The sequence below is a fragment of the Gadus macrocephalus genome, chromosome 21 (assembly GCF_031168955.1).
Source record: "Gadus macrocephalus chromosome 21, ASM3116895v1".
Classification (NCBI taxonomy): domain Eukaryota; kingdom Metazoa; phylum Chordata; class Actinopteri; order Gadiformes; family Gadidae; genus Gadus; species Gadus macrocephalus.
The window spans coordinates 12,023,026-12,041,744 of NC_082402.1; the positions used below are offsets into that span (position 1 = coordinate 12,023,026).

At 47.3% G+C, this 18,719-nt stretch overlaps 1 protein-coding gene across 1 annotated transcript in view; it reads right to left on the minus strand.

The window, feature by feature from the left end:
• The window catches only part of lama2 (laminin, alpha 2), a 146,501-nt gene that overhangs the window by 70,607 nt on the left and 57,175 nt on the right, over positions 1-18,719 (minus strand). Inside the window, 10 exon segments of the mRNA XM_060042433.1 lie at positions 109-231; positions 233-241; positions 3,624-3,760; positions 4,552-4,732; positions 6,178-6,468; positions 6,984-7,090; positions 10,025-10,236; positions 14,808-14,894; positions 16,944-17,070; positions 18,684-18,717. Of these exon segments, the coding sequence (XP_059898416.1) occupies positions 109-231; positions 233-241; positions 3,624-3,760; positions 4,552-4,732; positions 6,178-6,468; positions 6,984-7,090; positions 10,025-10,236; positions 14,808-14,894; positions 16,944-17,070; positions 18,684-18,717 (1,308 nt within the window).

Consider the following 18,719-nt stretch of genomic DNA (forward strand, 5'->3'; position numbering starts at 1 on the left):
CGCCCCCACATGATAAATTCACCAATACAAAACATAGACTTTCTTCCATTGATTGGGCTTCAGGAGTGTTTACACGGTGAGAGCAGTGGGAGGGGCCGCACCGTTTACCTGAGGAAAGTCTCTGTAGCCCAGCTGGCACTCGTTGCACTTCTCCCCTCTGTAGGCGTCTCGGCAGAGGCAGCAGCCCGTGTTCATGTTACACTGCTGGGCGACCGAGCCCACCACACTGCAAACCACACTCCTGAGAGAGAGAGAGAGAGAGAGAGAGAGAGAGAGAGAGAGAGAGAGAGAGAGAGAGAGAGAGAGAGAGAGAGAGAGAGAGAGAGAGAGAGAGAGAGAGAGAGAGAGAGAGAGAGAGAGAGAGAGAGAGAGAGAGGAGAGAGAGAGAGAGAGAGAGGGAGAGAGAGAGAGAGAGGAGAGAGAAGAGAGAGAGAAGAGAGAGAGAGAGAGAGAGAGAGAGAGAGAGAGAGAGAGAGAGAAGGAGAGAGAGAGAGAGAGAGAGGATTAGGCTTTGAATAGCTCTTCTCTCACTATTTCATTTCAAATGGGCTTGAGAACGTCCAATCTTAAAGGCTTGCCATTCATAATGGGTGTCCCTCTGAAAAAAAAAGGCATTAGTCTTTTTACAACCATGTTTTTTTTTATTTTATCTATATTTCACCAGGAAAGTCCTATTGAGATTAAGAATCTCTTTTTCAATGGGGATCTGGCCAAGACAGGCAGCAGCATAAAAATTAAAAAAAAAAAAAGTTAAAGACAGAAATCACAAGGAGAGATAAAAATAAGAGTCAAAACACGAAAACTCACATTTCAAAAGAGAAATTTCATAACCTTGCTATTCTATGCTAAGGGTATAGAAGAAACAAAATTCATTTTTTTTCCATTTCCGTGCGGGCATTTGGGACAGAAAACATAAAGAAATGCAAAGAACAGTATCTGTCTTTGTGTTTAACCTTTATTTGATTGGTTAAAATGTTAACCATAGTTACTTTTAGTTTTTCCTTCTTCTCTGGCTTTCCTTGCATCTGTTCTTGACCTCTTTCCGAGTGTCCTGCCCCTGTTTTATCCTTTCATAGTGTATGAAAGAATTTTTTATTTTTTTTTAACTTTTCGGTCTACTATTGAATTTCACAGTTTAAGGTTCAAATTGGTAACAGGGTCACCGGTCACTTCAGAGGTTTGCTTTCTCCCTTCTTCAAATCGGGGGCTGCAGGCAGGACAAGGTTTTCTTCAAACAATAGAAAAGGGACTTTTCCCCCCTTCTATTAACACCACAGTACCACACACAACAGAAGAAGCCTTCAGAGAGTGGAATAAGAGTGAAAGGTGAAGGTGAATGACCCGAGGAAAGACAGCGTTTGTTTGTGCATGTTTGAAGTCCTTGAGTTTAGGATAGCAGTCCCATGCTGAGGACGGCTTTGCTCAGCGTCTTCTCCAAGCCAAGGACTCTTTTTGAGGTCTGCGACCACAGCAGGGGGAAGGCCGTGCCGTGTTGTTCCTGCAGCTCAGAGAAAGCCTCTGTCAGGGCTTTTGCTGTTCAGCCCCAGAGGAGTGAGAAGGGGATGTCCTCACAGCGGCTCCAGCCGGGCCGTGAACCCAGGGTCGCTTGTATTTCAAGTCTGCTGAACCCTTGGGATGGGTGTGCGTCTTGAAGAGAGCAGTTGTGTCAACGGCCGTTTTGCGATGGCTCAGCTTGGTGATTGTATAATCATTAAGGGCATAGACCCTTGTCCAGACCAATGGTCTTAAGAGCCTTCAGAGGTCCATTAGCAGCACTGTCATATCAGTGCTGTTTCATGGATGATTGTTAATCGGTTGGTATGTGGTGTGTCATTATTAATTAGGTCCATCAGCTTGAAAAATTGAAAAAATCCCTCTTTGGATGGTGATAGCCGTTTATTAGACTTGGTGTTATACTATGCGTTATATTCCATCATTGTTTGATGTAAAATGTATTAATTTCTTCCTTGCTTCTGCTTGTTCCTCTGGACTGTGTTTCTCTGGACTGTGTTTCTCTGGACTGTGTTTCTCTGGACTGTGTTTCTCTGGACTGTGTTTCTCTGGACTGTGTTTCTCCGGTCTGTGTTTCTCTGGTCTGTGTTTCTCTGGACGGTGTCCTGAGGTGATTTCACAGGAACATGTTTCCTGGGGTCCAGGTGACCCATGATGGGTCAATTCCCCTTTGGTTTCAGACTTGTTGGTTAATAGTGCAACGATAAAGTATAAGAAAAAGTAGAATTTTACATTGTTTATATGCATAAATATGCTGTGGTTGATCACTTTTATGATCAATGTTTTATGGTAAGAGTTTAATGTTATAGCAATTGGGTATAAGTCTTAAAATATTAAAAGTATGGTAATATGATGCTGAAGATTTATTACTACAATAACGTAAAATGTTGATTTTAATAAACAAATAACAGTTTACATGTGCTATTTAATATACCATGTTGGTATTATTAGAATGAACATTGATTCTTTTGAATATATATATTTAATGTACTTTTATATATAAAAAAAAAAATCTTGACACGAGTAATATAGACATATCTTTCAATGCAAGATTTGTTCCAATTTAGATTGCTACAGGAATCATACTTCAAATTGAATACAAATGGCATTAGCCTATGTGCATGCCAATATGATGATAGATTTGGTCGTATAATGCATTAGCAAGACTTCTAGCATATGCTTTCCATCCCTGTTGTCATAACCATGGCGGCCTCTCCCCCCATCAAGCTATTGGTGACACCTGTGGCCAGCCCTCCAGAGCTGGGCTCCCCAAATACCTCTTGTGGCAGCACAGTGAACACTGTGCTGCAGCCATTGTTTCTGGCAGCAGCACAGACAGGCAAAATGGCCCTCGACATTTTGCCTTAGTTTTGTTATTTTGTTTGTTTATCCCCATAAAGTTGATAATTTAACCTTGTTGGGTGATCTATTTTTTCAACAAGCACATGTGTGACATTTATAGTTTAAATAAACAATGAATGTACTTTCAGTGGTCTCATCATCAGTCATACCAAATTAACTTAATAGGCAAAAACTAGACCAAGTGATCTTGGGGGAGTTTTATTGACTCACTCGGTGTGGGTTGAATATGAAACCTACGGAACACCACAGATTTGGGAATTGTAAACAGGCAGTTACTGAGTACAATTGTAATCAAATTGTAGTCACTTACTGCAAGTGTAATTGAATGTAAAGGAAGTGGAACTGAAAACAAAAAGGAATTCTATTATGAATGTTGACATTCTGTTGGCAAAACCATTAAAAATCAGAAAAGCAAAACCGTTAATGCGTTAATGCAAATTAAAATAAGATTGCGTTAATGCATTATTATCGGGCAAACTTTAATAGCCCTAATATAAATACCTGCAAAGTACGGCTATCACCATGATACTTAATTGTACTCAAATATTTATAAATGATATGTATGCGTATAAAATAATTTGTTCATGATTGAATTTATAAATTTGTTTCACTTGGGATATTACAATGACACTGAATCATTTCGAACAAATAAGTCAAATAAGTTTTAATGTCGGAAAACACCAAAAACGTAACCCTGTAAGGATTCCAAACAGGCCCTGAAAGATCCAGAGTGTGTGAAGAAGCCGTACCTTGCATCCTTCCATGATGTCGTGGCCCCAGTGGTTAGGGGCGCAGCGGTCGCACCTCTCTCCGATGGTGTGAGGCGGGCAGATGCACTGGCCTGTGTTGGTGTCACAGTTGTTCCCCACATGGCTGCAGTCACAGGCTGGAGCAGGGGGAGGGGAGGGGGGAGGAGAGGGGAGACAGGGGTGAGAGAAGGGGAAGGACGGCAGGGGAGGGCCAGGGATGAGAGGAGAGGAGGGGGGATGGGGAGTGGAGAAGAGAGGAGGGAGGAGTTAGAAGCGGGAGGATTGGAGAGGAGAGGAGGGAGGTGTGAGAAGGGGAAGGAGAGGAGAGGAGAGGGTGAGAGGAGGAGCAGGAGAGAAGAGGGTCGGGGAGTGTCATGTCGAAAAAGGGGGGGGAGGGAAGAGGAGAGTAGTGGGGGAGAGAAGGAGAGGGGAGGAGGAGAGGTGAGGAGAGGAGAGGGAAAGGGAGGAAAGAAGGGGGGGCGAGAGGATGGGGGAGGAGAGGAGGGGAGAAGAAAGGAAGAGAGAAGACAGATGGGGATGAGAGAAGGGGGAGAGGGAAGAGAGGAGGGGTGGGTGAGGATAGAGGAGAGGGGAGGAGAGGAGAGGAGAGGAGATGAAGAGAGAGGAGTGAACAAAGCAGTGTAAACAGTATGAAGAATCAACATGTTCTCTCCTCTTTGTTCCCAGATCTGAAACTAAAAACAAAACAAGCTCCCCTTCTTTAACAATGCATAATAACTATAGCTTTTAATTCAATCTGATCAATATTTCAGTGCTAAGTGGCATTACCATTCAGAAGAGAAAGTGTCTCACTTCAGATCTCGCTCACTCAAATGTATTTTAAAGGATCAAGACATGATGTGAAGACCTGGAGTGAGACTCTTTCTCCACACACGGAGAAGGCAGTAGGCTGGGCGGCGGTGCTTACGTGTGCAGCCTCCCTCCTGGAAGAGGAAAAAGCCCCGGGAGCAGCGGTCACACTTGGGCCCCGCCACGCCCGGCTGGCAGCGGCACTGGCCCGCCTCGTCGCAGTCAAACGACTTGGAGCCAAACGAGTTGCAGTGGCACGGAACGCACGATCCGCCGCTGGCGAGGCCGTGCGTCTGGGGCTGCGGGGACACACGACGCAATTACCCAACCAGAGAGAGGGAGAAGGGAGGGAGGGGGGGGGAGGGAGAGGCACTGACAGAGCTGGGGATGGAGGGAGAGGGGGAGTTAGGAACAGCGTGAGAGAGAATGAGAGAGAGAAGAAAGGGACAGTGAAGGAACAAGAGAGAGAGAGAGAGAGAGAGAGAGAGAGAGAGAATGTATGATCTTCTGGTCACGCTTGACAGTACATGGAGTCAAACCAAATGTCACACTTTCCCTGTTGGGAATACAAGAGTGGAATGGCTTGCGCGTGTGTGTGTGTGTGTGTGTGTGTGTGTCACTGTTGAAAAAAGCTATGGTCTGCACGCGCACACACACATTGCAAGCCTGCATAAATGAATCAGTGGAGGTAACAGGTAGAGTTAAGAGAGGATGAATAAAGTGAGAGTGATGGAGAGGAGAGAATGAGCACAGAACAAAGCGCAACATGCTAACCGAAACCAGCACACATGACCGCACAACACCACACAACACAGGGCTTCATGCTAACCAAACCACCGCAACCACTCCACTGCACAACACAGCACTAAAACATAGAAAACACACAACAATACCAAACCACACAGCACACCACAGCCGAGTGGTGTGGGCAAGAGTGTCTGTTGGGAATATCTCGACTGAGGTTAAGCTATTTGTATTTGTATGACACGAAGGCCATTGGCCCATGCAACCCCCAGCGAGAGGAGCACCATGCAGTCACAGAGGCTGGGCCGGAAGTCCAACCCACTGAAAGGGGCGGGGTTACGCATTGCTTCCTGCTTTATTACAGAGATATTCTATTGAAGAGAAACTCATTCACTAGAGTGGATGAAGCTTTCAGAAGCAGTTTTCATCACAGTGTTGATTTGAAACGATTGCCGGGGTCCGGACCAAACGTTTGAGCTTGTTTTTTAGCGTAGTATTGGAGGTTCTGGGCGAGTTTGTGCCCACTGTTAGCCATTGACACGATTTCAGATACCTGCCTTCAGCTACATGATTGGTTGAAAACATACATGAAGGTAAAGAAACGACCCTAACGAGCTCAACCTCAAGCTCGTCTGCCATCAGACTTGACATGATCAACTTAAGTCTGACAGCGACATGCAAGGAGACCCAAGGTCACCAACTGGACAGTAGCAGCCAGGGCTCTCGCTCAAGGACACCTTGGCCCAAACGCAGACAGGGCCGGGGATCAAACAACCCCCCCCCCCCCCCCCCCCCTCCCCGTACAGCCAATGCTTTTAGCACAAAAGAATTCAACGAAAATGCACCATGCACCATGTTAAAACACACAGCGTCAACATCAGCCTCACAACCAAACCCCTCTACTGCTGCAGCGACGCCATCACAACACACCACACAGCTGTGCCGCCACCCCCCCCCCCCCCGAACAAGCCGTGAACGATGCGCCCCGTTCCCGCTTTACCGCTATCCTGGGCCTGTACGCCCCTCGGGGACAGCCCCCCGTACGGGACGCCCCGCCGGTGCGAGGCGGCGTGTCCCATCTCCGCTGGGCCACCTCGACGGGGACGCGCTCCACGGGCCGCCGCGTCTCCCGCCGCTCGTAGCCCTGCCGCCGCAGGTCGCAGCGCCGGCCCGAGTAGCCGGGGCGGCAGATGCAGCGGCCCTCCACGTCGCAGCGCTGAGCCAGCGCCCCCGGTGGGCTGCACTGGCACGGCAGGCACTCCTGGCGCTCTGCGTCCCACCAGCAGTTAGGCTGGGCCAATCACAGCACAGGGACGAGAGCGGCAGGAAGAGGAGGAGAACGGTTGAGCGGGGGGGGGAAGGAAGAGGAGGAAGGAAGTGGGGGTGTGTGGCGGAGGCGGCGTGGATGATGTGGCGCCACCTTTTGGTCGCATGAGGAAGAGAACGAACAGTGTCCGACCTATGCAAGACCTCAGAGCTGGAATAGAAACACGTGTTATAGCTGCACTAAGACGTGATTAGGAACTCTCAATGTCATCGTTTCTTACCTCTGTAAGTTATATTCTACTTGTTTACCCCGTTTGGTTCCCTTTGTTAAAATGTTGTGTCCTACTTCAAAACAAATACAGTATGATGTATTACGTTAGTATTATTCCTTTATTATCAAATGATTACCTACGTCATTATTTTTGACTGCTTAAGAAATGTAAATGTTTATTTTCCAGGCCAATAAATTTGGCTTGGATTGAATTGGGTACAAAAAAAATGGTCTGCATGGCTGCTGCAGGCCCACTGAGCTGTACCCACCATGCACTCATCACACTGCCTCCCCAGCACGTGCTCCCTGCACTGGCACTGGCCCGTCTCCTGATGGCACGCCTCCGAGAGAGAGCCGTTGGTATGACACTGGCAGGCTGAGAGAGAGAGAGAGAAGAGAAGGAGAGAGAGAGAGAGAGAGAGAGAGAGAGAGAGAGAGAGAGAGAGAGAGAGAGAGAGAGAGAGAGAGAGAGAAACCAACAAACAAACAACAGAATTGATCAGTTAACTTACTTTAATTTTACACTAACTTTCCACTGTACATACCATTAAAGTTTTGAAAGATCTCTTAATAATTCCATCAAAATAAAGGACAATAATGACCAGACCATTAATCTTGCTATGGAAGAGGATATTTGGATTCCTTTTTTTTGGATTCCTTCGTTCGGCCTCATATATATATGTGTTGATGTGTACTTGTATTAAAAGGCTGTTGGTGTACCGCCTTATTTCTCCTATTTCCTCCGTTATGTCCTTGATTCTTAGTTTCACTTTCATGATATACCATTCAATGCTTTAGCATTAGAGCTACCATCTGGTAGATAGGCTGCCAACCACACACACACACATACACACGCAACCTCACAGCTACACACATATATTGAGTGGCAGACAGCCCTGAATGTGAGGAGATAGAGCGAGAGAGAGGGCTGCAACAGATGCCCACTCACACACACTCACACACACACACACACACACACACAGCCTCACTTTTAAATGCACATGCAAAGATGAGTGCAAGAAAACACACACCTGCAACCACAGAGACATACTCATAGGCACACAGATGAGTGCATGTCCATACACTCCTGCATTAGGAAAACACACTCCTGTCAAACAAACCCCCGCACACATGCACATACACACACATACATACAAACTGTTACTCTCTTTCGCTTGCCTTCTCTCCCCCTAGCTCAGCCTTTGGGGACCATCTGGACTCCATTCTGTCAATTGCTGCGATGCTAGCTTGTTAAGGCATAACATGTAGCTATGTATTCCGCTGTTAGGACCATACTGGTCTGCTGGTTGGTTAATATACTTTTTTTGCAATCAAAACAAAAACACATGCGGCTGTTACTGAGCAATCTGCCGTCTGTGTGCGCGGTAGAAGAACGGGTGTATTACTGTTTCATGTTGGTTGTGTATTGGCCCGGGGTTCTGCAACAGTAGCTGCATGATGAATCTCAATCTATCCTCGCACCGCCGTCACACTTAGAACTACAAGCCGAGCATCAACAAGGCTATCTTATTCAGACTGTTACATCAAGCCGTATCCGCTATGGGTGTATCTGTCAGCCCAGTGTCTTCTCGTATTTCACCCCCAATGCTCCAGTTATCAGCCAATACAGATTTTTACTTGAATATTAAGTGCAACATAAATATAGTAATTAATTACATTGTAGGTGAGGCTACCCAGTCAGTGCTTAGACTGCACATTGATGTCCATAATCAGTCATTTTTACTGTTTATAGTTTTGATAAACCCTAACCCTAACCCTACAATGTGATTTTATGGTGATTTAGCGCTACTGGGATTTCGGCAACAAACTAAACATAAAGCGTGGAACACGCTGGTCCAACCCATGGCCATCTGAAACGTATGGGGATAATCGGACGAGTTCGGGAACAAATCTGTCCGATGTGTTCAGCTGTGTTGGAAGCTTTTGGAGACTAGCGCCACGAGACTAGCGCCACCCGATGCTACGAAGACTTATTGCATCTCGCGCAATCGCAGAACGTAGTGTACCCGCTACCCGCTGGAAGTAGTCTTTGCGGGGTGTTTCAATGCATCCTTTTTCTGCCGAACGGGTCAAACGGGAAGAGAGGGGTTGGATGAATGCAATTGGCCGTTAGTTTGAGTCTGGGCTGTGTGTGGGCCTCTTAAGAATCTTTCAATTGAAACGCAAAATGGCCGTCGCTTGGAACGGCAGCTGGGAACTCTGCTGCAGAGGAAAATGTAACGTTTTTGAGATTTCCATTCTCCCTTTTACTGATTTTTTTATCTGATAAAGCTCATATAGACTGGCCCTGGACTCTGTAGCTTCAATCAATAACATTCATTAGTCCGTAAGAGACGGAGTGACCAAGGAGAGAGGCGTTGGGGTTTACTAATTCCTCCTGGTGGTCCTTTGTCATCTCTACAGGATCAATAGACTACACCCCCTTCCAGACACAAGCAGCCGATCAGCACTGTGGGAACGCCATAGATCAGGCTGATTAATCAATAACCATTTAGCTGGGTTGTAGAGTGGTGGTGGGGGGGGGGGGGGCGCGGGTGACGACAGTAGTATCAAACCCACATTATTATCTGACCAGGTGGGCAACAGCCCGCCTGTTGGCCGACCCTCCTTGTTTTTCCCTTGGTTTCCTAACGGAGATATTTGCCGGCCGTCTCTGACCAAATCCTTTTGCAGCGCTCGTTTGTGGGTGCGCGTTGATCTGTCTCTCCCTGGTCACACACTCCATCTGTCCATCTGTGTCTCTTTGTCTTTTCCTCCCATCCTCTCTGAATAACAGTGTTTTTCAGAGACAGCCTCGCAGGTGTTAATAAAGATTTTCACAAACAAGCGCCATCTGCATGGCTATTTTCGCCCCCCCCCCCCCCCCCCCCCCCCACTCCTCTCGTCTTTCTCGCCGCTACCTTTCTTTCTCTTCCACTTGCCAGCTGTGGCTTTACAGTTCTCTGTCTTTTACACAGATGGCAGTCGATGTGCTAGTTCTGAGGCTAAGACACATTAGCACACGTGCATCCCATCAATGCGGTTACACTATCCTGCGTACTTGATTATATTATGGGAATGAGGACTATTTATGGCTACTCAATGACACCAGCAATTGAATCATATTATACTATAAAATGGCTCTTTTGGGTTGATGAACATCATGAAAATGAATATACATGCTTTTACTCGCTTTAGTATCATATTTTTTAATCATACTAGTATTTACACTTTACCTAAGTCGGTTAGAATTTTCCAACACAACCAAGTGTCAACAGTTTTAAATTCAAAGGGAATACTTTCAACTCACGTTGGCAGTTCTTTGCATTGACCGCATCACCGTAGTAGCCGTCGGAACAGCTCTCACAAGTCTCGCCCCCGTAACCCTGACGACAGCGAAGACACTGGCCTGTGATTGGATCGCAGCTTCTGGGCAGAGCGAGGTCCAGGTTATCGTGACATTGGCAAGGCTGGCAGGAACCCCCTGGCCTGCTGGGGTGGCCAAAGTAGCCGTTGGCACACCTGGCGGGTGGTGGAAAAAAAAAGGGTTGGGAACAGTACTTGTAGAAAAACAGACCTGTGGCGAAACCGATTTGATTCTAAATTTGATCACAAAAAGTGCTCAGCACTCAGCAGGCAACAAAAAAAGAACCAGTGGAGTGAGCAACGTGATTGATGTGAATGTAAGAATAAACCGAATACACACGTGTCCCACCGGAGATACGTCTGTATCTCTGTGAGGGACATTGCTGACAGCCAATGAGAATCGTGTCTTGAAAATGTAACATGCTCAGATATTCACATGGGTCATTTGAACATAACTAATTGACTTAAGACTTCAGTCTGTAAGCAAATAGGTAACAAATAGAATTGCAGAGATAATATAGGTGAAGCTCATAGCTGCCGTTCAGGGTCTGCTTAGGTATGCTAGTGCACCACCACATACGTATTCAATAGATTTGATCAGGCAGTTTATTTATTGTCCTTTAAAGAGCACCTATCATGCTTTTTCGACTTTTATGATCTATAAACATTGTTATAATGATTTATTGTCATGTTTAACCATACTAAAGTGTCAAATAATGACGTACATGCATTTAGACATCTGACCGTCTGGGGTGGCTGTGCAGAGTGCTAAACACTAGCGACAACGGTCGCCATTCACAAATTTCCGGTATTTATCTACGCAGAACAATCCGGATTTTCCATGTATGGTAATGCTGCGACATGCTCTTCCGGGAGGTAACCAATCACAACGGAGTGGGGTTGGCAGGAGGGGGGCGGAGAAGGACGAAGCCGAGTGTTTACAGAGAACGCTGAAAGCGCCCAGATGAGAGGAAGAGTTTCCTGAAAAATCCACATAATTTTTTATGCTGTGATTCGTGTCAGGTTGCTCTATAGGAGTCATTAATAAGAAATTAAGACCAGAAAAGTAGTATAATAGGAGATCTTTAAGGTTAATTTGACATGATAATGAATATACCAGTCAAATATTTTCAGGCCATTGTTCCAAATCAGAGGTTCCTCAATAGCAAATAGCCCTAACCGCTTGTAGCTGCATATGAACATTCAGTTGACTCTAGCCACTGCACAACATCGTCTTTTATTTGCCATAAATAGCTCTACCATAATGCTTGATAGGTTTTAAAATAAGTAATGACCTCATCGTTTATTATTATTGACAAGGTCTGGACTGGGCATCGCCTTCCACTCACTATTTAAAGTCCTACTACTGCTCCTTCCTTCTCCAGCTAATCCCCCTTCTCTCTCTGTCTCTCTGCCAGCCTCTGCCACAGCCCATGGTGTTCACCAGGTGTCATGGCCCATGGCCCCCCCCACCAGCCCCCTTCTCCCAAACCCTCTTCCATGTCACCCCGTCTAGGACTCTCAATACCACTACTCTATAAATACAATAATACTGAAAAATAATATAATTGAGAGGCGCAGTGAGGATTCGAACAGAGCACATCAAAAATAGAAACGAAAATAATATAAGTATATATAATTATGATATAAATAGAATAGGATAGAAGAAAATATAATATAATACATGATATAATAGAGCCGAACAGAAGAGAGCAGAGTGGATCAGAATAGAACCTAATATAATCCAGCCTTTAAAGGTCCAATCATAAAACAACGCATGCGGAAAAATGCATGTCGCTTGATATATGGGCAATGTTTTCCTATAGGCACTTGATCTTTAGCCCTTCTAGCAAGCCTTCCTCCTGCTTCACATCCTCCTCCTGTTCTACCACACACTCCTCCCCTCCCCTCCTCCCCCCCTCCCCCACACTTCTCTCAGAAATCTACGCTGCTGCCAATACAATTCGACACTTGACTTAAGTGTGTGGTAGTGCACAGCGCACACACAACCCACACACACACACACACACACACACACACACACACACACACACACACACACACACACACACACACACACACACACACACACACACACACACACACACACACACAGCTTCACAAAAAAACCCACACACAAGCGAACAGCAAGCTAATAAAGCAGGTTGTATTGAGTACCAAGGAGGGTCAGTGGTAATAATCGCTGGCCGCTCTTGATTCTCCCCCTCCCCCTCCCCCTCTCTCTCTGCTGCTGTCTCCCTGGCCACCTCTTGACTCTCATCCGCACCATTCTCTCTTCTCTGCTTATTTTCTCTATGCTTCTCTCGCTCCATCTGCATTGAATTCCATTTTAGCAGAGCGATAAAGTCTTCTTTAATATATTCTCTCTATTATTCAGTCACCTCTGGTTCATCTCTCTCTCTTTCTCCTCTACCTCTCTCTCTCTCTCTCCCGCTGTATTCTTTTCAATTTAGGCTTGATTAACTTTATTAGCGGTCTTAGTGGTTCTCACCGCAACCAGTGCAAAGGCAATTAATATATTTATGGCTCCCCAGGGGCCTTCCACTTGTTGCTAATGAAAGACAGCGATGGTGTTGGTGCTTGTATTCGGACTAGCCCTTGACCGCGTAGGCGGGCTTTAATGAAGAATATGAAATGTTACATTTCTAGGCGAGATGCCAATCAGAGGAGAGTTGTTGTTGTGTGTTTCTGTTGTTTTATTTTAGTCTTGTGTTTTTCATTTCCCCGGAATACACTAAAATACTTTCTTTGCACTGGCGTTGTAAAAAATAAAGACATTAAATGATTAGTCTATGTGGTTACCATTCCCGATCCAAAACCACGCAAAGAAAAGCTTTGACTGCAGCTCGGAGTTGTAAAGTTCTCTGATTGGACGGAGAGCCTATAAGACCCCATAAGTAGGGCGGGAAAGAGTTATTTTTTCCCCCTGGTCTGTAATGCAGATGAATCAGTGCATTAGCAATAGTTAGCGCTAACAGCGGCGGCTCTGTGGAGTGGATAATGAAGTGCGATGGCAGGTAGACGTGAGAGGGATCAATTAGGCTAATCGTGAGGGGGGCGAGTGGATGATGATTACCCAGGCTAACGCTCCTGTGGCTAATAGAATATCATCTTACTCTAAACGCTGCAGAGACCGCCGCCGCTACGCAGTGGCCGGGTCGCTAGGTCGCCCGCCGCATCAGGGCTAGCTGTGTCTCTCAATCTCCTAATTTATCTTCCCTCTCATGTCCAGGTTTTTCTTCTTCTCTTGACTGATTGACGGGACCCCGTGGTGCCAGGGCAACGGACAACCTCACTCACTCACGTCATGCAAACAAGCGCACGGGCATTCGCATGCACGCGCACACCCACACACGCATCCACACAAACACACAGACACACACACACACACACACACACACACACACACACACACACACACACACACACACACACACACACACACACACACACACACACACACCTCGGTCCTTGTGCGTTTGTAGCCCTTCTGTCTGCATCAGTACAGATGGACATCTATCAGGGAAAAGGTTTGTATTTCCCATTCGCCCACTCAGAAGATTGCCATTTTCCGTTCTACCCATGCCCCCGCAAAGTGTCAAAAAAAAAAGAGTAATGGAATCAGAGTCCCCTCCGCTGTTTACACCTTCATTATTAGATCCTCACATACAGTAATCTGATTGTACCACCACTAGCTGCTGGTGGTGGTGAGTCAGACACTCTCACTCCCTCTCTTTCCCTCTCTCTCTCTCTCTCTCTCCCCGACTGCGGCAACACAGATTTATAAAAAGACCCTTGGACATCGGTCAGAGTGCAGGGAAGGCATTCGGGCAATGCCGACGCCACGGCAACAGGGTTCCCCAATGCCCACCGAGACCTCAGATGGGCCGGTGAGGGCGATGACCGTCCCAAATGGTTTTAGTGAATGAGAGTGAAGAGGAGAAAGCAGCGCTCCACTCTCACGTCAAGCGACCTGACAGGTGGGCTGCATTTGACGTCAAGTCGGCCGAATTGAACATGGGGGGAAGGGGGTTGGGAGTGTGTTTCTTTGGGAGGATGTGGTGTGAGGAGCTCAAATTATCCCAATAACTATCCAACTCTACAGCTAATTTTGGCGTGTCTTTTTAGAGGGTGCGAACACACTTGATACAGATCACTTGTCAATGTATAGTCTAAATAACATTACGCAGCCTACTACCCTTGCAAATGTATTCATGAGACAGACAGACAGTATGAAAGACGGATGGGCACAGACAGAGAGACCGTCAGACAGACAGATGGACAAAGAAAAAACAGACAGAGGGGTGGACAGAAAGACAGACAGAGAAACACATGGATAGACAGGCAGACAGACAGATAGACAGACACTGGGCTACTCAGAGAGTAATGAGGCAGTAATGGGTTAATTTATTTCAACCTAAGAAAGAATCAACTCAAAGTAGATGGTTGTGCATGCATAACTTAATATGTAAAAGTAAATGAACAAACGTGCACAAAAAAACAATAATATAAAATAAACCATTTTATGGCTGTTGGTATGTGTGTACATTTGTGTATGCGTTGGTGTATGCTTGTGTGTGTTTGTGTGTGTGTGTGTGTGTGTGTGTGTGTGTGTGTGTGTGTGTGTGTGTGTGTGTGTGTGTGTGTGTGTGTGTGTGTGTGTGTGTGTGTGTGTGTGTGTGTGTGTGTGTGTGTGTGTGTATTACCTGCCACATCGAGGCCCTGTGTATCCGGTCTGACAACGATCGCACAGCAATTCTCCCGCATTGCTCAGGTGACAGGTAGGACTGAAGCTGCCAGGGTCACCATGACGACGTTGATTTTGTTGTGGTTGTGGGTAGCGTTGTCCAAGTGTGCATAAAGGAAGCATGAAGAAGATGAGGAAGAGGAGGAGAGAGCGAGTCAGCGCCATTGTTTCTCCCTTCAAACTCTCTCACACACACACACACACACACACACTCACACACACACACGACACCTCTGTCCCTTCACTTTTTGACTGCACACACAGAAGACACTTTGGAATTCAGTCCATAATCTCCCAGAATTTCTTCTGAAAGATTTGAATGCACTTTATTCCCACTGACACACACTTTTCTCTTTATAAGACACACACTCCTCTCCCTCCCGACACACACTGAAATCGCACAGAGGCTGGTCAGGGGAGAGAGAGCTAGAGAGAGCGAGAGCGACAGAGAGAGACCGAGGAGAGAGAGAGAGAGAGAGAGAGAGAGAGAGAGAGAGAGAGAGAGAGAGAGAGAGAGAGCACGCGAGAGAGAGAGAGAGAGAGAGAGAGAGAGAGAGAGAGAGAAAGTACCTCATCACTCACTGCCCTCCCTTTACCCCCATTAAACTATAGATAGGTCTCCTAGCTCGGGTTCCAGGCCCCAGCCGGACTGGCTGGCTACAAGGCTAGCAGATAGGCTAGTCGGGCTGCTAGCCTGTTGACTGATTGGATGACTGAGCAAGTGGGCCAGATAACTGCCACTGCAACACCGTTGAAAACTCAAACAGACGGACAGACAGTCAGCAGCTCCAATCATTCAGTACATGATGAACTCGACATTAATTGACGTGATTCAAATATTTCTTACGTTAATCCTCATAATGCGAAAAAGGATTTGGCAGGTAAACAAAGGAAAGGGCGATCAGGTAGTTTAACGTGGCAAAGACCTGGGCATGACCGAGGCAGGAGGCGTACTGGAATCACGTCAAATGGCCCTTTGTTGGACTGATACGGCACAGGTTTGGCGGGGCAGTAGGTGATGGGTGGGGTAGGGCAGGTGGAGTTCACACCCCGTTTGAGTAGTGGTGTTTACGTGACTGATGGCAAAGAAGCCGAGGGATTGGTTGTGTGTTTGAGGGAGGACGGGATGCCGAGTCGGAGATTGAAAAGGAACAGAGGAATAGAGGGAAGGGAAGGCTGCTTCTTTCTTTAGCTCTCTATTATTAGCGGCTCCTGGAGTTTTGGACAGTCCATGTCATTGCTGCGCTGAAATTCTCAGCTGCTGCTATTTGTGTGTGTGTGCTTGGATGTGTGTGTGTGTGTGTGTGTGTGTGTGTGTGTGTGTGTGTGTGTGTGTGTGTGTGTATCTATGTGTGTGTGTGTGTGTGTCTGTCTGTCTGTATCCGTTTGTGTGTGAGTTTGTGTGTCTGTCCGTCTCTGTTTCCGTCTGTGTCTGTGTCTGTGTGTGTGTGTGTGGTGTGTGTGTGTGTGTGTGTGTGTGTGTCTGTATGTGTGTCTGTGTGTGTGTGTGTGTGTGTGTGTGTCTGTGTGTGTGTGTGTGTGTGTGTGTGTGTGTGTGTGTGTGTGTCTATGTGGCTCAGAGAGTATCGCATCCTGTTCTGGTTTTGTGGCCGAGGTGCTGTTAAAGGGGACAGAAGGACGCCACATTAAGCAGAGTCCTCAGCCCACAGTGTGGGTCACTGGATCCACCGGGGTTGGATTCAACGCGGACACAGACCAACGTTTCCCCCGTCCTCTGTCTCTCCAGCTTTGTGGAAAAGGCTTGTTTCGTCGTTGCTCATTTCTGCGGCATGAACTCCCGACTACGTCAGAGAGGAGCTCTCTACCAAACTCCAGGTCAAGGTGGAGAGGAGCAAGAGAAGTCAGAGGAGCAGCGAGTTGGAGAAACGTCCAGAGATGAAAGAAGGGGCGGACAGCGGAGTATTATTCAGAGCGCGGCGGGTCAGAGAGGTAGAGATTGGGGTGAGGAACGCGAGCGGGCAGAGACGGGGGGGGGGTGGGGGGGGGGGGGGTCAGCGCGGTGATAGATTGAGGCTGTTGATTAAACTGTCCCGGGCCGCGGGGTGGTGGCGGCCCACCGTGCGTGACGACCTACTTGTTGCTGGGCAGGCTGAGCGGGCAGGCGCAGGGTTGACAGTCGTCGGCTGAGCCGTGGGTGGCGTTGCCGTAGTAACCAGGTAGACAGGCGCCGCAGTCGGGCCCGGCGGTGCGGTGGGAACAGTCCTTGAGAAGCGAGGGCACAAGGGGTTCACCGCTCAGACAGGTTTCTAGAACACGTCATCCGCCAATGAAAACTATTTACCCCCCCCCCCACCCCCAAAACCGATTTTCCTGTTCCACTTCTTGCAATGTCCGACTTGCCCTTCGACTCGCACCTAGTGCACCCACTGGGCCAACATCGATGACTGCCACTCACGCACACAGTGTTGACTCACACAGGACATTTACATAAGAGCCACTTTGCAAAGGCGCTATGTCCATTTATATCTAAAAGTCCTTACCCTGCATCAAAGTATTTATACTGGTGTGAAGGGAGTCAACATTGAGGAGCTTACACTGTGTAAAGAGACCATGGCCGTGTTTGTTTTGTGAGTGTGTGTGTGTGTGTGGTGTGTGTGTGGTCTGTGGAGGTGGGCGTTGGCAGAGCATGGTGTGTGTTGTCAGCTGCTCTCAAAATCATTTCCTCCTCAGATCAAATGTCTGGTCGGGGCGGAAGGGTACTGCGACGCTTGACACCGCTGTCCCCCTCGCCGTCTCACTCCCCTTCGCTCGGCTTTGCACGGACACACGCACGTCGCACGCACGTACTCACACACACATGCACATGCACACAAGCCCCCCCCCCCCCCCCCCCCACACACACACACACGCACAGCAAGGCCATGGCTTGAACCTGGTCATGTATTCTTACAGATGCTCAACCAGTCAGAGAACACAGTCCTGTGGGCAGTGTGTGTTTCCAACGCGCGTGTGTCGATATGAGTGCGGATGTGTGTGTGGGTCTGATTGTGTGTGTCCGTTGGCAAGTCTGTCTTCATGACAGCGATGTCAGACAGCGTTTCCGTGTCTTGTTCTCCTGTATATTATTTTTTGAGTGTATGTGTGCGTTTGCGTGTATGTGTGCGTGTTTATGTGTGTGGGTGTGTGTGTGTGTGTGTGTGTGGTGTGTGTGTGTGGGAGTTCCTCTTTCTCATTATATCTCAGCATTCCCCTCATATATAATGCAACAGAACATGGTGCGAACAAGCATGTGTGATTGTGTGTGTGGGGTGGGGGTGTGTGTGTGTGTGTGTGTTTGTGTGCGCGCGGCGTGTGTGTGTCTTTGCGCGTGCATAGGTGGGAATGCGAGTCAGCGGGAGAGGAAGAGGGACTTAGTGATTTGTTTGATTCTAACTGACATCATTTGCCTCAGCAATGCATGGAGTATGGATAGAGTCCGAAAGCACATAAGTGTGAGTTTGTGTGTGTATTTGTGTGTATGTGTGTGGTGTGTGTGTGTGTGTGTGTGTGTGCGTGTGTGTGTGTGTGTGTGTGTGTGCGTGTGTTCATTCTGACAAGCCCAGAGCTTCCTTCCAATAACTAAATCTCCATGGATTTCCAATCGACAGAATTAGCTGAAATAAGATAAGGGTGTTTGTGATCCAACTCAATCAGTGCCAGAACATGAGGCATCACACTCAGTTCATCTATGATTGGTTCAAAATAGGGTTTACTGAATTTATTTACACAAAGTGATGTAATAATAGGGTGGGCAAATACTCATCCATTCATCCAACACTTATTACACGAATCGAGTGAAATGCAAGGTAATCAGGGGTCAGAGAGCTCCACTCACCCAGACACTGTCCCGTCACCTGGTGGCAGTGGACCG